At 37.3% G+C, this 20,179-nt stretch overlaps 2 protein-coding genes across 4 annotated transcripts; one reads left to right on the top strand and one right to left on the bottom strand.

The window, feature by feature from the left end:
• The first annotated feature begins 12,786 nt into the window (after positions 1 to 12,786).
• Positions 12,787 to 14,199, top strand: LOC106916413 (trace amine-associated receptor 13c-like). Its single transcript, XM_014984692.2, has one exon. It carries the CDS (start codon positions 13,216 to 13,218, stop codon positions 14,197 to 14,199), a length of 984 nt encoding a protein of 327 aa, XP_014840178.1. The 5' UTR covers positions 12,787 to 13,215.
• A 1,327-nt stretch (positions 14,200 to 15,526) lies between these two features.
• Positions 15,527 to 20,110, bottom strand: nsmce1 (NSE1 component of SMC5/6 complex). Of its 3 annotated transcripts, none has more exons than XM_088009826.1 (8): positions 20,018 to 20,110; positions 18,883 to 19,005; positions 18,041 to 18,162; positions 17,859 to 17,936; positions 17,523 to 17,669; positions 16,519 to 16,635; positions 15,934 to 16,001; positions 15,527 to 15,722 (listed from the first exon to the last, which is right to left on the bottom strand). In XM_088009826.1, the coding sequence occupies exons 2-7, from the start codon at positions 18,998 to 19,000 to the stop codon at positions 15,960 to 15,962; spliced, it is 624 nt and encodes a 207-aa protein (XP_087865952.1). In that variant the 5' UTR covers positions 19,001 to 19,005; positions 20,018 to 20,110; the 3' UTR covers positions 15,527 to 15,722; positions 15,934 to 15,959. The 3 variants fall into 3 exon arrangements, with proteins under 3 accessions (XP_087865952.1, XP_014840180.1, XP_087865951.1); XM_014984694.2 differs by having other exon boundaries at positions 15,934 to 16,060; positions 20,018 to 20,102; XM_088009825.1 differs by having other exon boundaries at positions 15,934 to 16,060; positions 19,884 to 20,023.
• Positions 20,111 to 20,179: the final 69 nt, after the last annotated feature.

Raw genomic sequence — 20,179 nt, 5'->3', positions numbered from 1 at the left:
TTGGATGATGGACCTCCACTGTTTCAGAAACTAACTTTATTTTAACCTTCTCCTCAACTTTCTCTGCTGTGTTCACAGGTCTTCATGATGAATACAAAATGCACACCTCAAGGCTTTCCTTTTCAAAACAGTTTGAAAACCATCAATCATTTTCTCTCCACTTAATCCCAGTAAAACACACCAAAGCCTGCAGCTTCAACGTGACAAAATGTGAAAAAGCTCAAATGCAGGAATATATTGTTTAGCAGATTTTGCATGCTGAAAGTACTTGATGTTATTTCGAACGCCTTCAAATCATCGAAACCAGAAGGAGACGTTTCTGTCCAACGAAACAATAATTTCGAGATATTAAGTTACGAGCAGATCGTTGTGGACGAGTGGGCGGTTAGCGTGGTCATCTGGCTGCTGACCGCCATTTTTCTCCCCCCCACAGTTGGAGTGAAATGTGGGTACGGTGAATCATCCTGGATCTGTGATTAACAAATGAGCTGTGCCGCTGTCAAACACTCGGTGTTCCCACACTCTGCTGCTGCAAACAAGTTCTGTGAGAGCTGTGAATCACATCTTCTTCTCACTTGTCATCTTTCTTCAGAATAAACGAAAAACATTTTAAGTTGGATCAGTACGTAAGTCTCACAGGGGCGGTTTTATAGGACATGGAAGGGGCTACGGTGCTGTCCTGGGTCTTCCCCTCATGGACTGCACAAACCTTTTTGGGACACTAATCATATTTCCATACCAACATCAGACTCTTTATCATTCATAAGCTGCTGTACTGTAATGTGTTATTTTTAATTAGCTTACCAGTGTTATTATTGTTGACGATTTTAACCTTACAGAAGGAACAAACTAAGTAAAAAAAAACGTGTATTTTGATTTAAATAACATCAGCTGACAAACACAAAATTTACAGTAAACATATTAGGAAGTTTAATTATATTTGCCCAACAGTGGCAGCAACCATTAAGGTAAGGTAAGGTAATTTTATTTATATAGCACATTTTCAGCAACAAGGCAATTCAAAGTGCTTTGCATGAGTTAAAAGGAAATACAAACAAAATAACAAACCAAAGGAAAGAAAAAAAGAGGAAAGAAAACTAATCTAATGTTCTAAAGTATGTCAACTAAGTTCTCCTGTTCAGGGTTGCTAAGTATGCATCTATAAGATTAATATAGAACTCATTTTTGCATGTGTAGTAACATTTAGTTTGCATTATTCAATGTTATTTTAAAAATTATATATTTTATCTCTCTAGCTTGGTGCTCTTGGGGGCCCCCTTGTGGCGTGGAGGACCTAAGGAGTCTCTTAACTCTCATATACCTTGAGCTGACTCTGCCTCACCTCTCCTCCTCTCTGTTTATGCGAATTTACTGTTCAAGAAAGGTCACTAGAGCTGAAAAAACTTTCTGAGGGAGAATACATTCAATGCTATGAATAGGTGAGTGTTTTTGGCACCTTCTGTCAAGTTCTTCACGGTTTGCTGCTCATGCATATCTGAACTTGGTGCATTGAAGGGTGCTGCAACAAGACATGCAGCAGAGACAGGGAAAAAAAGGGGGGAGCTGATAAAACACATTTATTGGTCTCGGTGTGACTTTTTACAGCCGGCTTTCTATATATAATCTGTATAATTACACCGAGTCGCAGTAGTAAACGTCTACGAGTTGAAATAAATCAGTTTTTAGCCTGTGGAGCTATAAGAGTAACACTTGATTCCTCGCAGAAACGCAGAGATTTGATGCTTTTCAGAAACGTGAATATAGGATATTTATCAACGCGACTCTGTCAGTCGAAATAAAAAAAATATGCCCCATTTCAGCAACTTATTGCACAGTGGCAGCTCCCCCCCCGGTTCGCTTCAGCTCCCGGGTCGAGCCCGTTTGGTTACGCAAACAAGCAGCCGCAGTGCCGCATATTTTTTTTTTTTTTTTTTTTTAAAGGGGAGAAAAACTTACCGTGTCTTTGCGGGGATCTCCTGCCTCGTCGCCCGGGAGCGGATGGTCTCGGTGTCGGTGGCGGATGCTGGACTTGAACGCAGGTTGCCGTGGTGACGAGTGATTCAGGAACGGGACTGCGCATGTAATAAAAATAAACCGAGCGGCTCCGTCCTCCCGTGGAGAGGCGAACTGCGAATGTGCGCGCGACTCTCCGTGGACGAGACCGTGGCTCCGTCAGAGCGTGATCGGCTCGTGGGTTTATTAACGAGTGTTTGGTTCCGCGATGATGCGACACGAGCGAGCCCCCACTGTCCGAGGTGGTCTCACCTGATCGGCCCACGAAATATAACCGAACATTTAATTAATACGCTAGGTTTTATTTTATCTTTATTTCTTGGACATAGTGAGGAGTAAATTTGCCACGTAAAAGGTTCAAGAAAGAAAAAAAACCTGAAAGGCAACTTTACAATCAATAATAATTTATATAAAAAAAATATTTGGAACAATTACTGCCACCTGTACAAATTTAAAGTGAGCAGTGTAGCTGTGTAAATTTAGCTCTGAATCAGTTACACATGCATTTCATCGTATTTTTATGTCATTAAAATCAGCTTCAGTGATTCAATTAAAGAAAGTGTAATTCATATGGACTAATTTCATAATACAGCACAGTTCACAAAATGATGTCTGATGAATAAATGTAATTTTGTGGTCATGTCAAGTACACCAGGGTTCTGAAACATGCAGCTCTGGAGCCACATGGTCCATCTAATAATTTTGATCAAAACTAATGCAGGACTGGAGTTACTTTAATTATATAAGTTTCAAAAAGGTTCATCTTAACAACAGTTCTTTTTTCAGTTTTATGATCGTTTTTGTAATTTTTTTTCACACACTAAATATATTTTAGTGTGTAATTTTTTTAAACACAAACTGTTCCATTAAACACAATTTAGTCCTTCTCTTTGTAGACATTATGTGTATTCTTTATTCTAATGTAGATAAAATTGTTGCTTTTAAACCAAAAATTAAATATTTTTGCAATTTATGCACAAAACTTAATAATAATTGAAGAATCAAGGAGGCTTTTTTTTTTTACTTTTGAAAAATTTATTAGAAATTAGGTAAATAAATAAAGAAAAGTATATAATTCGATATAAGCACTACTGATCCCAGGGCCTACACAAACACTGCAGTTGTCCAGCAGTCAGTGATGGACGTCCTCCACTAGGAGACTGAGCCACAAACGTCCTTGTTAATGAATCTGACTGTTCTTGTATAAAAGCGAATCAGTGGGAAATTAAGTGGAAAGAAAACATGTGGTAGAAAAAAACAAGGCGCACAAACAACAGGGACTACTGCAGCCCTGAAACCGTCGTGATGCGCAGACCATCCATCCATCCATCCATCCATCCATCCATCCATCCATCCATCCATCCATCCATCCATCCATCCATCCATCCATCCATCCATCCATCCATCCATCCATCCATCAGGCTGAGACTCTGAAATAAAAAAATCCCACCTTTTAAAAATCAGGCGCCCCCTTTTTTACGTGAATTCTTGCATCGGTGCAGCGTGACACAGAGACGATCAGCCTGCGGTTCTGCTGAGGTCTTAAGGAGCCTTCAGGTTGCTGTGATGGTGTCCTTTGTGTTGGTTCTGGTGTGTCTCATCGTACTCCTGAGGTTTATGTTTGTTTTCTAGCCAATTAGTCACAGTGACGACATGGGCATTAAAGCAGCTTTTCATTCCTTCTCCACCACACGTTATCCTCCCACTCAACTTTCTGAGCAAACACCTGGGTACAGCAGCTTCTTTAGCAATCACCTTTAGTGTTTTTTACTCTCCCTGTGGAGTCTCTCTGCTGGAAGACTGTCAGGTCAGCAGTGTCACCAATAATTGTGTAAAATTCAAACAACATTTGACCACTAAAAATTCCTTTAAAAAAAAAAGCAAAAAAAAAAAACTGGCATTTATTTATTTAAAGTTATTGTTTTTCTTTACACTGAATGGATATTTTTCTGCACTGTAAGCCACTGTATAATAGATATGAATTTAACTTATAAAAACAAAATTAATAAAATAAATTAACATTTCAATAAGAGTGTGTATTCACTGAGATGAACCAAAACAAAAAAGCAGCTTCCTGTGGAGCTGAAAAGATCCATTTATTTATTTATTTGGTTCAGTTGATTTTATAACTTATGCATATTTTTAGGTCAGTACAACATTGTACTTAATTTTTTAAGAGTACTAATTAGTAAGAGTAATAAATTAAATATTCAGTTACTGTACTATTGTCTTATATTTTTTCCTGTGTCGTTAATTTGTCTTGTAATCTAAATTACAATATAAAAAAAACTTACTGCTGTAGGAAAAGAAAGATTGAAAATTTTATATCTACAACTTTATTTACACTTATGAGTCTCTGCAATAAAATATGTATTTATTTTAAAAACAGAAACATTGAAGTACTCTAAGTTGTATCAAAATATCCTTTATAATGTGTATTAAAATCATAGAAATAACAATCATGTTAAACTTTCCTCTGATCAGAAAGTTAAATTAAACACACATTCAATGCAACGATGACTGATGCTGTTAAAAGCAGAAATAAATTACTTTTTTTTTTTTTTACAAAAACTTGTAACATTGCGACTTTTCCAGGACTCCTTAAGATTCAAACATTACTGAACTTTTCAGAGCAACTAAAAAAAAAAAAAAAAGCTTCTCTGACAATAAAAAACTTAAACTTAAGATTTGATTGAATCACTAAGGTATTTTCTCTCCTTGATGTTTTTTTTTTTCTTTTTTACAATTTATAGTTTTCAGGCATCCCTACTCAGATAAACAAATTTTTTCCCCCAGTAAAATGTTCGATGAGTAAAAAAAATAATGCCTCAATGTAGCTCCTCTGCATCAGGAAACACGTTTTTCTACAAGTTGCTGCGTTTCATCGCAGCTTTTTATAGCAGGTACATTACGGCTGCAGCTGAAGCAAAATCTCACCACAGGACGTCAGGAGTTGAGGTCAGATCACGGAGTCCTATAAAGGTGGAGTTGCTTTAATAAGGTTAAAGTTCTCTACAATTCTCAGTTTGGTTTATTTACAGTAAACATGAATTATTATACTGCAGGGAGAGAGACAGAGACAGCGCAGCATAACAATAATTAATTCAACTGACAACAAAATAAGTCATGATTGTCAAAACTGTCAACATCCATCAGGGAATAAGAATAAATGACAAACAAACTCTTTGTTTGTGTTTACTTAATTCTAAAAGCGATGGGTTTGCTCCTTGTTTTCTTTTCTCTGGCGTAAGTCGACCAAAGCTCCTTTACATGTGAAATTGTCCATAATAATTTCATAATTCCTAATTATTATTATTATTATTTTTTTTTTTAATGGAACCATTCCTCCAATCGTTTTACCAAAGAGTGTGTTTTACGCTCGTGCTTAGACTGTTTCCTGTTTATTTTTTTAATGTAATTTTCCTTCAATTTTCTGTTGAACTTCATCTAAACCATAGAGGGAAAAAAAACAGAAAAAAGTGCAAGCATTTGAAGGCACAGGTGTTTTTACATGACTGGCATACTGTTGATAAGACATATTTCATTTTTAACCGTATCGTGGGTGTTACTTTACAAATATCGTTTACTGCTGCCAGTCGTTGCCAGGACATCCCCGAGTTTTATTACAGTAGCATAAAATAAATCCTGAGAAATGTGGAAAAATCCAACCCTTAATTTGAGTGCATTTATTCAATGTGGGGAAAAAAAATACCACAGGAAGACATAAATCTAAATATTATGATGACGATGATTTAGGAAAATCACATGGATGAAAATTCCTGTAAAGAAAAACGTAACTGGCTACTTTCCACTTTATTTAAAAAAAAAAAAAATCTAGGAAATTCTAACTATTAATCCATTGCTTTCTTGTTTCCCTGGGTTGAGAATGTGACATGACACTCGGGGGTAAGGCGGGACTACTGTTCAAAATGGGAAAGACAGGAAAACAAACTGACTACAGTGTGTTTATGTGTGTTTATCTTCAGAATATTTATCCACCACTAAATATCAACACTGCTCAGGGTATAAATTCATCTAAGTGTCTGTTAAAACTCATATTTTCTGTGACTTTTGTATGAGTCCCTACATAGTTTTTATGACTCTCATTCTATACATTTTTATGGTCATTTTCTTCCCTCTATTACATTTTACATATTGTTTTATTTTGCATGTTGCTGTTTGGATAAATTGTTCAGAACTTTGCGTGTCTTGGTTTTCCTGGCTTTATTGGCCTCCACTTACCGTAGATTAGACAAGACGTGGGCAGAGGGAGAAGGGGGAAGACATGCAGCAAAGACATCTACAGTCATAGTATTAAAAAGTTTGAAACAGCTGAAAATGTGGCAAACAAAGCTGGAAAGAGGACCTAAGTTTAAGTTTTCAAAGTGTTTGGTGAGCAGGACGGTAAGGGAGGTCAAAGTAGAATCACCGTTGGCTTCATGGGGTCACCTAAAGCATTCCTGAACATGTCTTCACAAGAGGTGCCAATGAAAACGGAGGACTTTGCACATGTAGAGGAAGAAAAAGCGCAAACCGGTCTGGTCAGCAGATTTGGATCAAGCTTTTCATGCAAAGAGAACTCCTGCTGATTTCCTGTTGGGCCGTGACTGACTGTAAGAGTTCATCAAGTCTTTTGGGGATCACTCATCCAAATACCAACGCTGGAAACCCCCTCCACCCACTGCTGCCAACCCATCAATTGAGCCAACATTTATTATCTTGACCTTTGGTTTGACATCAAAGTGGATTTTCGACTTGCTCTTCTGTAAGAAGATGGCGGTGTCACGCTCACAGTGTGAGAGGAAGCCTGCCAGCCTCCGACGGTGTTGATGCCTGTGAAGAAGAAAGTCGTGTCTGACTGAATGTAATTAAAGGGAGAATCAATTAGACTGCAGTTTGTTGGAGGGAAAACACCGTGTGTGTGTGTGTGTGTGTGTGCGTGTGTGTGAACTTGTTTAGCTATTGTATTTAGGACCAGTTGTAGCATATTTACTGTTACAGGGATCCAGTGTTTAGGGTCAGGGGTTAGGTTTAGAGAAATGGTATTAGGTTTTGGTTAAAGTTAAAGTTAGTGTCAGAAATAGACTAGTAATGGTTACGGTTAAAGAAATTGTCTGGGTTAGGCATAAATACAGTTACTAAAATGAATGGAAGTCAATACATGCAAAGTCCTAATACGGGTAGAAATACAAACGTGTGTGTATGTCTGGTGACATGAGAAATTTATGAGCTTTGTCTTGAAGAGGCTTTTGTTTTTACCAAAATCCAAATTTTCTCTTCACACTTAAACATATTAAACTAATTGGACACTTAAAAGCTGGTTGCATGTTTGAACAATTTATCCCTCTAGTTTTGGATGCTGTCCAGCTGGAAGGATATTTGCTCGGACAGTTGTTATGATGTGTAACCGTGGCAACAGTGTATTGTTTTTACAACGGGGAGCAGCCAATTGGCATCTCAATAGCTCAAATAATACCTGAACTATGACCCCAAATCCCAGCTGAGTAAAAAATAAATAAATAGACAAATTGGGCTTCGTGGATGAAGAGCAGAACCGAACAGCAGAAAGAGAAGTTCAAACCATCTCTTCCTGAAAATATAAAGCAAGCAGTCTTCAACCAGAAGCTCCTTCAGATACGTTGCGAGACTGACTGCTACTGGAGAGCCACCCGCAACTACTCTGAAGATACTTGGATGATATGCTCTACAACAGCAATTAATTTCCCTCTTTTTAAATGGAGCTGAAAAACAATAGAAAGGCGTAAAGGAAAGATTTAAGAGACGTAAACCATTGCATTAAACTGAAGCTTTCAGACCTTTGACCTCTGAGCTGGTTGACATCTGGTCTATTAGTTTAACCAGCAATAAAGTCTGTGTGAAGCAGTCGTTGGATTAGCTCTCACCGTTCAACACCATGATCAGCGATGATCTCAAAACAGTTAGATCAACCTGTCCGTGTCTCTGCGTCCTCTGACTGTACGATATTACCCGAGTTAGATGGAAGATCAGTCATCTCTTTCTTTAACTTGGCTGACTGTTGATGTAAGCAGCAAACACATTAAGATCGGTTAAATACTTTAATATTTAATGCATGTGGCCTCTGTTAGTAGCAATAAACAAGTTTATTAAAACCCATTTTGATCTGCTTAGCTGTAAAACAGACATGATGACACATTTTGTTGTTAAATTTAAATATCTCAGTTTTAAAAATACATTGAAATTCTTTTTACAGTGTTTGTGATGAATTTATTATCCGGTTAATGTGAATATTAACAGTAAGCTAATCAAATATGCTGTAAACTAATATGGATAAATCAGTAGGATTCTTTTAAAAAACAAAGTTGCTTGAGTAAGTTAATTCAGTTGCACATGTAGTCCTTTTATTGCAAAAAATGTACATAAATTCATGTGTATTAAAAATAAGGTTTCAAGAAGTAAAGCTTTTTTTTAAGTTAGGTGGCTCTTCAAGTCAGAACTCAGATCTTTACCAACAGCGCCGTCTAGCGTCCGATTACTAACACAACAACTTAAGCAGAAGAGGGATTGAATTTGACAGCACTATTTTTTTTTCACCAAAACACACAAGCACAGCTAATAATTATTCTCACTATGCATTTGTCTTAAAAAAGAAATGAAAGAAAAAGGAATCAGAGAAAATTCCAACTTCAGTGAAACACTAAACTATAACTAGACATGAATAGGATCGAAAGACAGAGAGGTACTAAATATGGTGAAATTTGACAAAAACACTGCTAGTATGATCAAATGAATATTTTTTTAAAAATGAGCTTAATGTGAAGATAAACTAAACAAAGTTTGTAAGGAACAGACTGAATGGCATCTGACTTTATCCTCAGTGAATTTAGGAATGTTTCACTGGTTGATTTTTGTGAAAGACAGCCATCACTCATCTCATGAGATAATATGAGACTTTTTGGCAAGTAGAATATGCTGCACTATGTATAGAAGTAGGCCTAACATAATGTATCTAATGTATTCATAAGGAAATATATAAATGAAGAGCAGAAAGTGACCAGAGAATGATTCCTGAGGTACATCACCAATTAGATGAGTTATGGAGGAGGAATAATTACTAAGAGTTTTTCCACCAAGTCAGTTCCAGCGCTAAACGGGTGCTAGCGCTTTCTAAGCTCCAGTTCTTTTTGTTTCCATCACTGGAAGCATCGACTCCGGTACGGATATTCTGTTTTTGGGTTCATGGAGTCCAACAAGCAGTCAAATTGTTCTAAGTCCGATCCTTAAAACTCCTAAGCATTGAGAATGAACACAAACAGAAACTCAGATAAACATTAAAAACATGATTCAACTTTCTCCTACCTTCCAACTATTATTCTATATCACCTGACATGGAGTAATCGGACTGTTTATTGCTGTGAGTAAATGATCACACCTGCTGAATCCACAGATGGCGTCCCTGACTTTATAAATCTCACTCCACAAGCTAAATCTGCATGTCAGACAGAGGTCCGCTAGCTCTGATTGTGAATTACTTATGAAAACCATGTGTTGTCTGAAATAAAGTTACTAAGTTAAACCAGTGATATTAGGGTATGTCTGTGGGGATACTGACATAAATCCTGAAGTCTTTTCATGAAGGAACCTCCATGAAACATAAGGATACACCATTTACTGAATGAAACGTTTGTAGAGATCTAATGATGGGAGTTCAAGCTATCTAGGTCTCAATACTAGCTAGGTGCTAGCATTAGCACCAGGACCACTTTGGTGAAAAAAAAAAAAAACAGTCCAGTGGAACAGCCCAGCTGGGGCATATGGATGTAATATTGAGAGCAAAGTCTTTAATTGTGATCCAGGACTCTGGATGATGAGGATGTTGTGACTAAAAGTTCTCAATGTTGCATCTGAGTCTAAAACAACTAACTTGAACTATGTTTCTGTTGGCAATTAAGGGTTGCTCACTGGTCCATTTAACAAGTGTGGTTTCTGTATCTTGTAGGACTCTAAAGCTAGATTGAAGCTATTAAAAGCAAGGTTATTAAAAATAATCCCCGAACATTTAAGGTCTTCTAAGTTTTATAGAAAGAGCACATGAGAGAATGGCGTATAGTGCCATTAAATATTATTGCCCACTTACAGATTTCTTGGGGGATTTTTTTGTTTGTGTTATTTTTTTTGCTGCACCGAAATGTTTCAATAGGGATTTTTGGACCATCGGAAATTACTCTTAAGAGCACACTAAGCACTCTGGATATTTTCTAACCATGAGTTGAAAATTTATATTAATTACTTTTAACAGTATTTATGATCACTGCGGTTTCTGGATAAGAGCTGAAATAAGTGAACCATCCGCTGAAAAAACATGTTCTGAAAACAGTGAAACTTGCTGGCCTTCCACTGCCTTTGAGATCATCGTCAATGTTTGAAGGGGATCATGATGTTGACTTTTGAGTCCAAAGTATGTAACTTTAAAATAAATAAAAAAAAATACAAGCACCTTTATTGAACCAATAAAAACCAAGCAAGTAAGGTGAACAAAATGGAGCTAAATGCACCTCAAAAGCAAAAAACAATATAAAATACACAGCATGTGTTGCGAGGAAATCAGAGGATACATTTAGGAGAACTAAAGTGAAATACATATTTTAGGACAGGGAATACAATAATATAAAACAGATATAGATTGGAAGTTTAATATTTAAAAAAACAAATCATATCAGAGGTTTATGATATTTTTAATATAAATAATAATAAAAAAACAATCGAAAGTCCTCTTTTATTCTTCCAATAACTGAGCTGAATATTTATGACGCTGTTTACATTCATGAACAACCTCAACATTATGACTTCAGAAATGTATTTAATTTTAAATGTTTAACACTAACTTGCTAATTAACAGGCACACAAACCTGACAGTTCCTCAAATGATACAGGAAAACAAAGCATCACTCGACGTACCAGAGGGATGCCGGTTTGTAATTATTCCTGCTAACACATCAATCCACTGGTGATCTGCTGTCTGAGGTGTTAATGAATACACTTTCACAACAACAAGTGATGCAACCTGTCTCCACACGGTTATCGGAAAATATCTGATGAAAATTAGCCAAAGGTTAAAGATTTAAAACTAAATTATACATCAACTGGTGTGTTTTGTGTTATAGTTCTATTTAAACATTGAGAACTGTGATATAAGTCCTGACTTGAACCATGGGCATTTCAGCCTGAAACGTCTGGTCAGCGTAAACCTTCATCATGCTGCATGCTGATTATTAAAGTGAAACTTTACTGCAAAAATGATCCATTTTGTAAGATTGTTGTAAACTTTTAAATGAAACCAGAAACGGCAAACTGTGCATTTGTAACATTAACAACCACTGTTCCTCTTACAGCTAATTCATGTCAACCAGTTATTATCTTTACAGTGTTTTACAAAAATAATTGTACCCGATCAGCAAAATGCTGCCACCACTATGTTTTACCACTTATTTGAAGGTTGATGCAGGTCATTTGTTCTAATTTCAACACATGAAATTTCGATTTTGGTCTTTCTACCAGATACAATTCCCACAAAATACAATTCAGTTTTTTGGGTGAAATGCGATAAATAGTGGAAAGTTGAATACTTTTGCAAGGTACTGTAATTCACCCAGAAATGCAGACTGAAAACTGGACTTTTTCATCCCAGTCTGCCCAAATATAGCAAAAACAACAAATGAATTTCAGATAAGTTTGATCAAACCTAACAAGCTTTAACCACATTTTAGTCTCTTTCTTTAGTTGGCTTTCACTCTTTAAGACAGAATTGTGCCTCAATTGAGGAAAGATGCCAATAATTTTATTTTTAATAATCAATTTTATTTATAAAGTTATTACAGCTGAGAACTGAGGGAATGGACAACTTAGCAGAGCTAATGTGGAAGAGGGTTTGCTGTGTCCATGCTTTTATCTTCTTCAGATAGCCAGAAACTGTGGAAAGAGTGAGAACGGTGGAGTCCCAGAGAAATTACAACCCAACATCAGGCACAGATGAGCGTAATCAGCATAGCAATGAAATGATGCTGTACAGCTGCTGATCATGCACCCAAATGGCACCAAGTATAAATAAAAAAGAAGGGGTCCCACAACTGATCCTTGGGGCACACCACAGGAAACAAAGTGGGTCAATGAGCTGACACGGCTAATGGAGACAAAGTCAGACCTGTTTGTCAAATAAGATCAGAATCACTCCAAAACAGTGTGAGTAAGCCATGCAAGGTGCTCTGAGCGATGGAGAAGGATGTGGTGGTCCACTGCAGGAAAAGCAACACATAAGGGGAATTTTATTCATTTAACAAAAATACACTTTGTAGGAGACGAATAAATTAGTACACACTGACTTATACTCAAACTTTTGCCTGATAGAAAAGTCCAGTGAGAAAAAGATAATACGTAGTATACGCGAGATTAAGCAGTCCTGTCAAGACAAAATGAGACCTGTGATTAACATATTAAAGGCCAACTTACTTTAAAAAATAAATTTGACATTTTAAAACCATAATTTTTTAAGGATGCACACAGTCTGATATATATATATATATATATATATATATATATATATATATATATATATATATTATTCTTATTTTTTTCCACGTAACTGTACTAACATGTAGCCTTTTTGGCAATTATCTCTTGACTTATCATTTTGAAAAAATAGCTTATTTTGATATTTTTATAATCTTTGCAAATTATGACTTCATCAAAAGGAGGTGACAAACCCCTACAAAGACACTTGAATTTTATTAGTATTTCCTTTATTTTTGCATTTTTAACACAAAAACAGAAAAACCAGCCTTGAACAAATAAAAACATACCAGCTGCCACACAAAAGAAAACAATCATAAAAACCTGTCATATTAACAGGGGCATGTAAGCTTTTTTTTTTTATCTGTAATGTGGTGTAGACATAAGGGCTGGACATCACAACTAAGATGTTTAGTGATGACAAGAAACACAGAACCTTGCATCATACAATGATGACAATGGAAGATGAGGGGGAAGGGAGGAGGAAAAGTGAAGGGGGAAAAGGTTAATAGGAGGTAGATGCAACAATGAGAGAGCAGAGAAAAGTAAAGGAGGGAGTGAAGCAGAGAGATGCAGCTGAGAATAAGAAGCTTAGTAAGGCATAAAAAGAAGCAGAGTGAGAGAGGTCTTTAAGCTTTGTGAACTCCATCCTGACAGATGGACAACCCAGACAGAGTTGAACTCTGCTACCCCCAGCACCCAAATAGCTCCTGCAGCGGTCCGAAGCGACCTCCCTCCGAGGCCGTCCTGCTGTACACGCTGCTCTCCTCCGTCATTGTGGTCACCGTCGCTCTGAACCTGCTGGTCATCATCTCCATCTCCTACTTCCGGCAGCTGCAGACCCCGACCAACACCCTCGTGCTGTCCCTGGCCACCTCAGACCTCCTGGTGGGGCTGGTGGTGATGCCGGTGGAAGCGATGCGGTTCATCGAGCCCTGCTGGCTGCTGGGCGACGTCATGTGCGCCCTGTCTTACATTGTCGGCTTCACGCTCACCTCGGCCTCCGTGGGCAACATGGTGCTCATATCAATAGACCGCTACGTGGCCATATGTTTCCCCCTGCAGTACTCCAGTAAAATCACTCGCAGCAGAGCGGAGGTGTCTGTGAGCCTGTGCTGGGCCTGCTCTCTCCTCTATAACGGCCTCATCCTAAAAGACCACCTCAGGCAGCCGGACAGGTACAACTCCTGCTACGGGGAGTGCCTGGTGGTCATCAGCTACATCTCCGGAACCATAGACCTATTCTTCACCTTTGTTGCGCCCTGCTCAGTCATCGTCTTGCTGTACATGAAAGTGTTTGTGGAGGCGATGTCGCAGGCCCGGGCCACGCGCTCTCACGTTACAGCCGTCACGGTCAGGGTCACGGCGAAGAAATCCGAGCAGAAAGCAGCCAGGACTCTTGGCATTATTATATTCATGTTTCTGGTGACTTTCTGTCCGTATTACTACCCGTCTCTCGCAGGTCAAGACATCTCCAACAGCGCCTCGTCTTGGGTCATTGTGTCCTGGATGGTGTACTTTAATTCCTGCTTGAATCCACTCGTATACGCCTTGTTCTATCCCTGGTTCAGAAAAAGCATTTCTTTAATTGTGACTTTGAAGATCCTAAAACATGACTGCTCTCAGACAAACATGCTTTAACAAAGATGTTCAATTCAACTCAAAGGGAAGTTAAATGTTTTAATTATTCAAACTTCTTCAGAGTTGTTGTATAAACTGTGGGGTGGACAGATCCCCTGTAGCAGTCCGTTTTACAGCGAATCTGAAGAAGCTTCTGACTGAAGATACTGTTGTGTGACTGACTTAAGAAGATAATGCTAAATGGTTTTCTATAATTTTCCCATCTCACCTCTACATTTGACCTAACACTGTCCAGCTGATAAGACAGTTATCTGCAGATAGATATAGAAAGCAAAGTTAACACAATATTTAGTTCACATTAAACAGTTTAGATCAGAGACGTTTCATTTTGTGCCATATCAAGATCATGAATGTCCTCAGAATGGCAGAAATTATAAAAAAATATTAAATACCTGCTTTTGAATTCAATGAGTACTTCTTAAAATTAAATAATGTTGAACAACTTTGCACAATAATGTAATTTGACAGAAAATGCTCTGATTGATGAAGTAATCTTTAGGATTTGGTCCCAGAGCCTTGAGTTTGACACGTTGTTTAGATTCTTTGAAACTGTTGTGAAAATTTACAATGCGTTTTCTAAGACAGCATCTATTTCAATAAAAATGTAAAATAACGAATTTAGAGTAGCATTCATACCTAATGAAAGCTTACTAATAAAGAAAACTGGTTGAATGTAAGAACTGAGTTGCCTTTCTTTACCAAACTGAAGAATTGTCTTTTCAGAAACTGGTCTCATTTCTCACTCCAGGTGAGGAAGCAGTTGTTTTCTGAAGCTTTTTGTCGTTGTTTGGTGGTCTGCTCTCTCTGAACGCAGCTGGAAAGTCAGAAGAAAACATCTACATCCTGGAATAATTCACAAAACGATCTAAAATTGTCAGAGCTGGTTGCCATGGCAAAACTAAAAGTCAATTTTAAAGGAACAAAAAAAGAGTTTACTGGGTCAGTGTGACTTTCTTCCCCAGTGATATTGCTGATCTATTTTTTTTTTCAAATAGCCTTGTAAATATTCTAATCTCCATGAGATTTTTAAAAGGACAAAATAGCAAAGTAGAGAAAGTCAACACCTCCACCCAAAAAAGCACTTTATCACTTCTTATCATGGATTAATATTATTGTATCTTGTGTTTTTGCTTGTATGATTACTGACTTTTTTCACAAAATTGTAAATATTGCATATTTGTCAGCATCACCTTTTCATATATTATTTAAAATAGCCTTTCTTAAGGAATTTAAACAGACTTATAAGAAAGTGGGAACTGACAATAGTTCAACTGACCTGAATCAAGCTAATAAAGATAGTACAAAAGACATTTAAAAAGTTCTCAAAAACTTTGAAATCATGATTTTATTTGAATGTGTGTAAATGACAACAAGATACAATAAAAACAAAACCCAATTTATTTGCATAAACAGGAGGAAATATACAGCATGTTTAAATACAGAGGTTATAACAACATTTTGTTAAAAACAAAAACAGCAACGCTGATATCATCTCTTGGACTGAGAACGGAGCCCTCTTACTTCTGCAAAAGAAGAGCAAAGAGTATGAAGCTTAGTGAAAACACTGAGTGCTTACACTGTCTTTCTATATCTGTACTATTATGTTTAAAAAACGTTTTCTGAAAAACCAGCAAAATGAAATACATAGGATGCAGTGCTGTTTCCCAAATATAAAGCAAAACGCCTCAATAGATATAATGTATTATTTTTGATATCATGATGTTTAATACGTACCGGGGATTTCATGCGGCCAAAAGTCGTCACAAGCTGGACAGCGTGGCTCCACTCTTCCTTTGAAGTATCTGGCAACACACGGGTTGTGGATTTTTATTCCACAGGAGGGATTCTCACAAATCTGGCACTTTGGTTAAAGAGAAAAGAACAACAAAGCATTACACACTGCACCTATTTGAATTAGTTTTAAAGCTTTTTTTATTTTAAAAGGGAAGCTTGTGATTTACTTGGTATGTGTTATTACTTCATGGAATTAATTGAATAAAACTAAGAACTGAACTGAATTAGGCATTTATAGAGAGTTCATTAATTATACACAGTCTGTCCAAAAAAATCCCCCAAAATCCTCAACAGCGAAAGTCAAAGTATTTCCATAAGCATAATGTGAAGGGAATTGAAGATATTGAGACTAAAATGCTGTATAGCTTTCAGAAAACCACTTATAAAGATGGCGGAGCCATACCAAAACAGGAAAGAGAAACTGTCCAAGCAGAGTACATTGTATTTCTTTTTTGAAATATATTAAAAAAATAGTTTTGGGCGGGCAGTGCAGTGGTATAATATATATATATAAAAAATAATTACCTGAAAGGCGATGTTGTGACAGATGTGACACACTTTGACCTGGTCTTGATACATTGTGCGAATATACGGCTCCATCTCTATGATGCATCGAGTGGACAGAGTGTACTCCCCACGTCTCTAGGTTCAGAAATCAGCCACAGGTGAAACCAGACACACAGGACTGAACAGTCCGAAATATCAGTGTGCTTTATGGAACACTAATGAACAAACAGCATCATGAAGAAACCATACATATTGTGGAAAAACAGCTTAGATTAGGAGACAATCTCAAAGAACACCGATCAAGTCAACATCTTGAACTGGAAAGCCTACCAAGACATCAGCACATCAACCTAAAACGACGGTTAGGTTGATGTTTACATGAACTCTTCATTAAATCCGACAGATTTCAAGTTATTTTGCAAAGAAGAATGGTAAGAAAAAGAAACTAATTAAAAACCATGCATCCTGTACCAAAATGAAACAAGTTTCAGGCCAAAGCTTCAGCTTACTGAAACATAATTAAAGCTTGCATACGGGCAGTAGTGTATACAGGGAATCTGCATATTTTAGCAAGTCGAGGCTAAGACTTTTTAATGCCAGCTTGAATTAAATTAAACAGAAAAATAAGCTATGATGATTGGGGAAATCTGCTCAAATGGACTGGCAGAAGAAGTGAGCAAGTGGCAAAAACAAATGTCATTCAGCCAACAGGTCATCCATTAGTACATAGCATAATGGATGCAATAGTCCAGCCAGCTAGTTAGCTAGCAGCTAGTTATCAATAGCCTCTAATCAAAATGCAATGTCTGCATGACTCAAAACCTTAACAGAAAATTCCATTTAAAAAAAACTACATACAAGACTGAATAATCTAGCTTTGACAAAATTTATGACCTGTTATTAGTTATAGCCCAACTTACATTTGTTCCAATGAATTTAAGACATTTTAAGGAGGCATGAACGCCCTGGTGTTGCTAAATTGTTTAACAAACCAACCAAAGCAGAAAGACAGAGTGTTTTACCTCGCAAAGCCACTTATCCTGCACTAGTCGAGTCAGAAGGTGCTCCGTTTCACTCTTCTTCAGTTTTTTAGAGGTCATGGTGTCGGTGCTGTTCAGAATGTCTGTGGAGGAAGCCGTCCCGTTCTCAGAGCTAACAATTAGGTCCAGCTGGATTAGACAAGATTCACAATACATTTCTGGGTTTAAACAAAACCCCTAAATAAGTTCAATTCTCACCCACCCAGTAAGCGGATACTACATGATGCTTAAAAATACTTTCAATACAAATGATATTCCATTTACATTTAGTTCCTTTATTTTAAACTTGGGAGCTAAAGGTGAGTAGACTTCTCTCACCGTTTTCCTGAACAGCTCCAGTTCGTTGTCGGCGTAATCTGACGTCATCCTGGTGATATCGGTTTCCGCCATGTTGACCTGCAGAGGATCATAGAGGTTGTGACATTTTCAATCTGATAAAACAAATAAAATCAGTGGCCTTTTACCAGCACATGTGTTTCTGAAGCAAAGAAATTACTGACCAAGGCATAGTACTGATGGCCATTTTCCTCAGACATGCCTTTTCTGATCTGCATGAACATGGGCTGCAGCCTGGAGTTGATGGCTTCAATAAACTCATCCAGTTTGTCAGGAGTACACGGCACTGCAAAAAAAAAAAAAAAAAAAAAAAGTTAAAAAATAAATGAAAACTATTTTTTCTGAGACTTAACTGTTTAATTCATGTTGTTTTTTGCTTCACTTTGGATATCAGCTGCTAAAAGTCAAGCAAGACAGATCAACTAATGTTAGATGTTACATTTCTACTTCTTTTCATCACATCATCTAAAAAACATAGTATAAATTTTCCTTTTGGATCTCATTTAATATTTTCAACCCGATTAGGGGTTGAAATTACAACACATAATCCTCCTGATATGAACATTTTGAACCTATGGTTGGAGAAATTATGCTTCTTGTTACTTTTGAACCAGCACTTGTCAATCAATCAATCAATCAATCAAATTTTATTTGTATAGCACATTTCAGCAGCAAGGCATTTCAAAGTGCTTTACATAATTTTAAACAGTGAGAAAGAAAAAGAAAGTAATAAAAAGATAAAAAGAAAAGATAAAATCACAGATTTACAGGGTTAAACAGTGAGAAAGAAAAAGAAAGTAATAAAAAGATAATAAAATCACAGCCTAACAGGACAAGGCCTCCAGCCTTGCAGCACCAGGCTCCGTCCGCCTGTTTCGCAAAAATTTTGCGCTAGGACTTTCGCTGTCCTACGCGGATTTTGTGCATTAATTGGTTACCTGTTACTTGTTACTAATTACTTGTCTATAATTTTTTTTTTTTTAACAGAAGTAGAAAAGTTACTCACTCTTGTGTGTGTCACAGCAGTGCTGATAAAGTGCCCTTGCTTCTTGCTCGTCAGTGATGCCAACGGCCATCAGGGTCTGTAGAAACCTCCGGTGGCTGTCTCCCAGCAGTCTCGACATGTTTCCTGACAGAGAAGCCGTGATTATAGAAACTGCACATGTTCTGTTTTTACATTCAAGTGTCCAAATTTATTGTCGCAAGCTGAATTTTAAAGCATGGCCCTCAATATTATAGCCTACCAAATATTGCATCTAAATGATTAATACTGATATAGTCATGGGGATTTAATACACTGTACCAACAATTTCCATTTTAAAATTGTCAGTGGAAATGTCACTCAAGCGGGCAGCACAAAATCATTGAAAGGGTCAGAAATGGACCCTGTGCTGCACTTTGGTTCAAACCCCTAGTTTGATCCAAATTCATGTGTTAGAACGTCCAAGTACCAAGCAAGACAAAATGTAATTGTTAATCTGTGGAAGGACTTGAATTTGAAGGATTTTATGTTCAAAGACACTCTCCAGTCAAGCTGCTAGAGCTGTTTTACAGAGCTAAGTGACACAAAAAGGAGAAATCTTCATTTGGGTGTGTAAATCTGGAAGTGACATACCCCAAAAAGACTTGTATGTGTAACTGTAATGAAACACATTTAGACAAGTACTTTATATCAGTGTAAGCAATAAATTAGCTACGATATCCACTAATAAGTGTACTTCTGGCATAAAAGAATATGGAAAAGGTTTAAAACCTCGACAAACTCAGCAATTCTGTTCAGAGGTTTTGTACTTGTGACGAAAGGATCGCTAAACTGTTGTAAATTATGAAATGTGGGCAATATCTTTAAATGTACTTTCGGAAATATTACTGAATCACAGGAGACTGATCAAGTTGTTGACCCACAACTTGTTGGAAGTAAACAATACTAAGAAAAAACGTTACATTTGGTCCATTTTTCACCAACTCCGTTAAGTAAAAACAAGAACGACAGTTAGAAACGTTTACTTTCACACTCGGCGCCATAGTGAAGCTCGGTTGTTTGCTTTGTTAGCTAAATGCTGCGCCGCCTGTTCCAACTGTATTATATTTTCTTTTATTTTTTTCTTCTTCATAATTTAAGCTGAAAATAAAAACTTCACCTGATTCGCTTCCAGTACGGCGCGCCTTCCGTGGTGTCTTCCGGAAGATTTGGAGGCGTTGTGAAGAATTAGCGCCGCCTGCTGGTCGGGGGCGTCACGTCGCTGCAGCACACGTTGCGTCAAATTCGCTGAACGTCATTGACAAATACTGGGAATTTCTCC

The sequence above is a fragment of the Poecilia mexicana genome, unplaced genomic scaffold (assembly GCF_051168715.1).
Source record: "Poecilia mexicana isolate PSO_F unplaced genomic scaffold, ASM5116871v1 scaffold_2, whole genome shotgun sequence".
NCBI classification, from domain to species: domain Eukaryota; kingdom Metazoa; phylum Chordata; class Actinopteri; order Cyprinodontiformes; family Poeciliidae; genus Poecilia; species Poecilia mexicana.
Note: the sequence above shows the minus strand (reverse complement) of the source record. Positions and strands in the feature narration are given on the sequence as shown.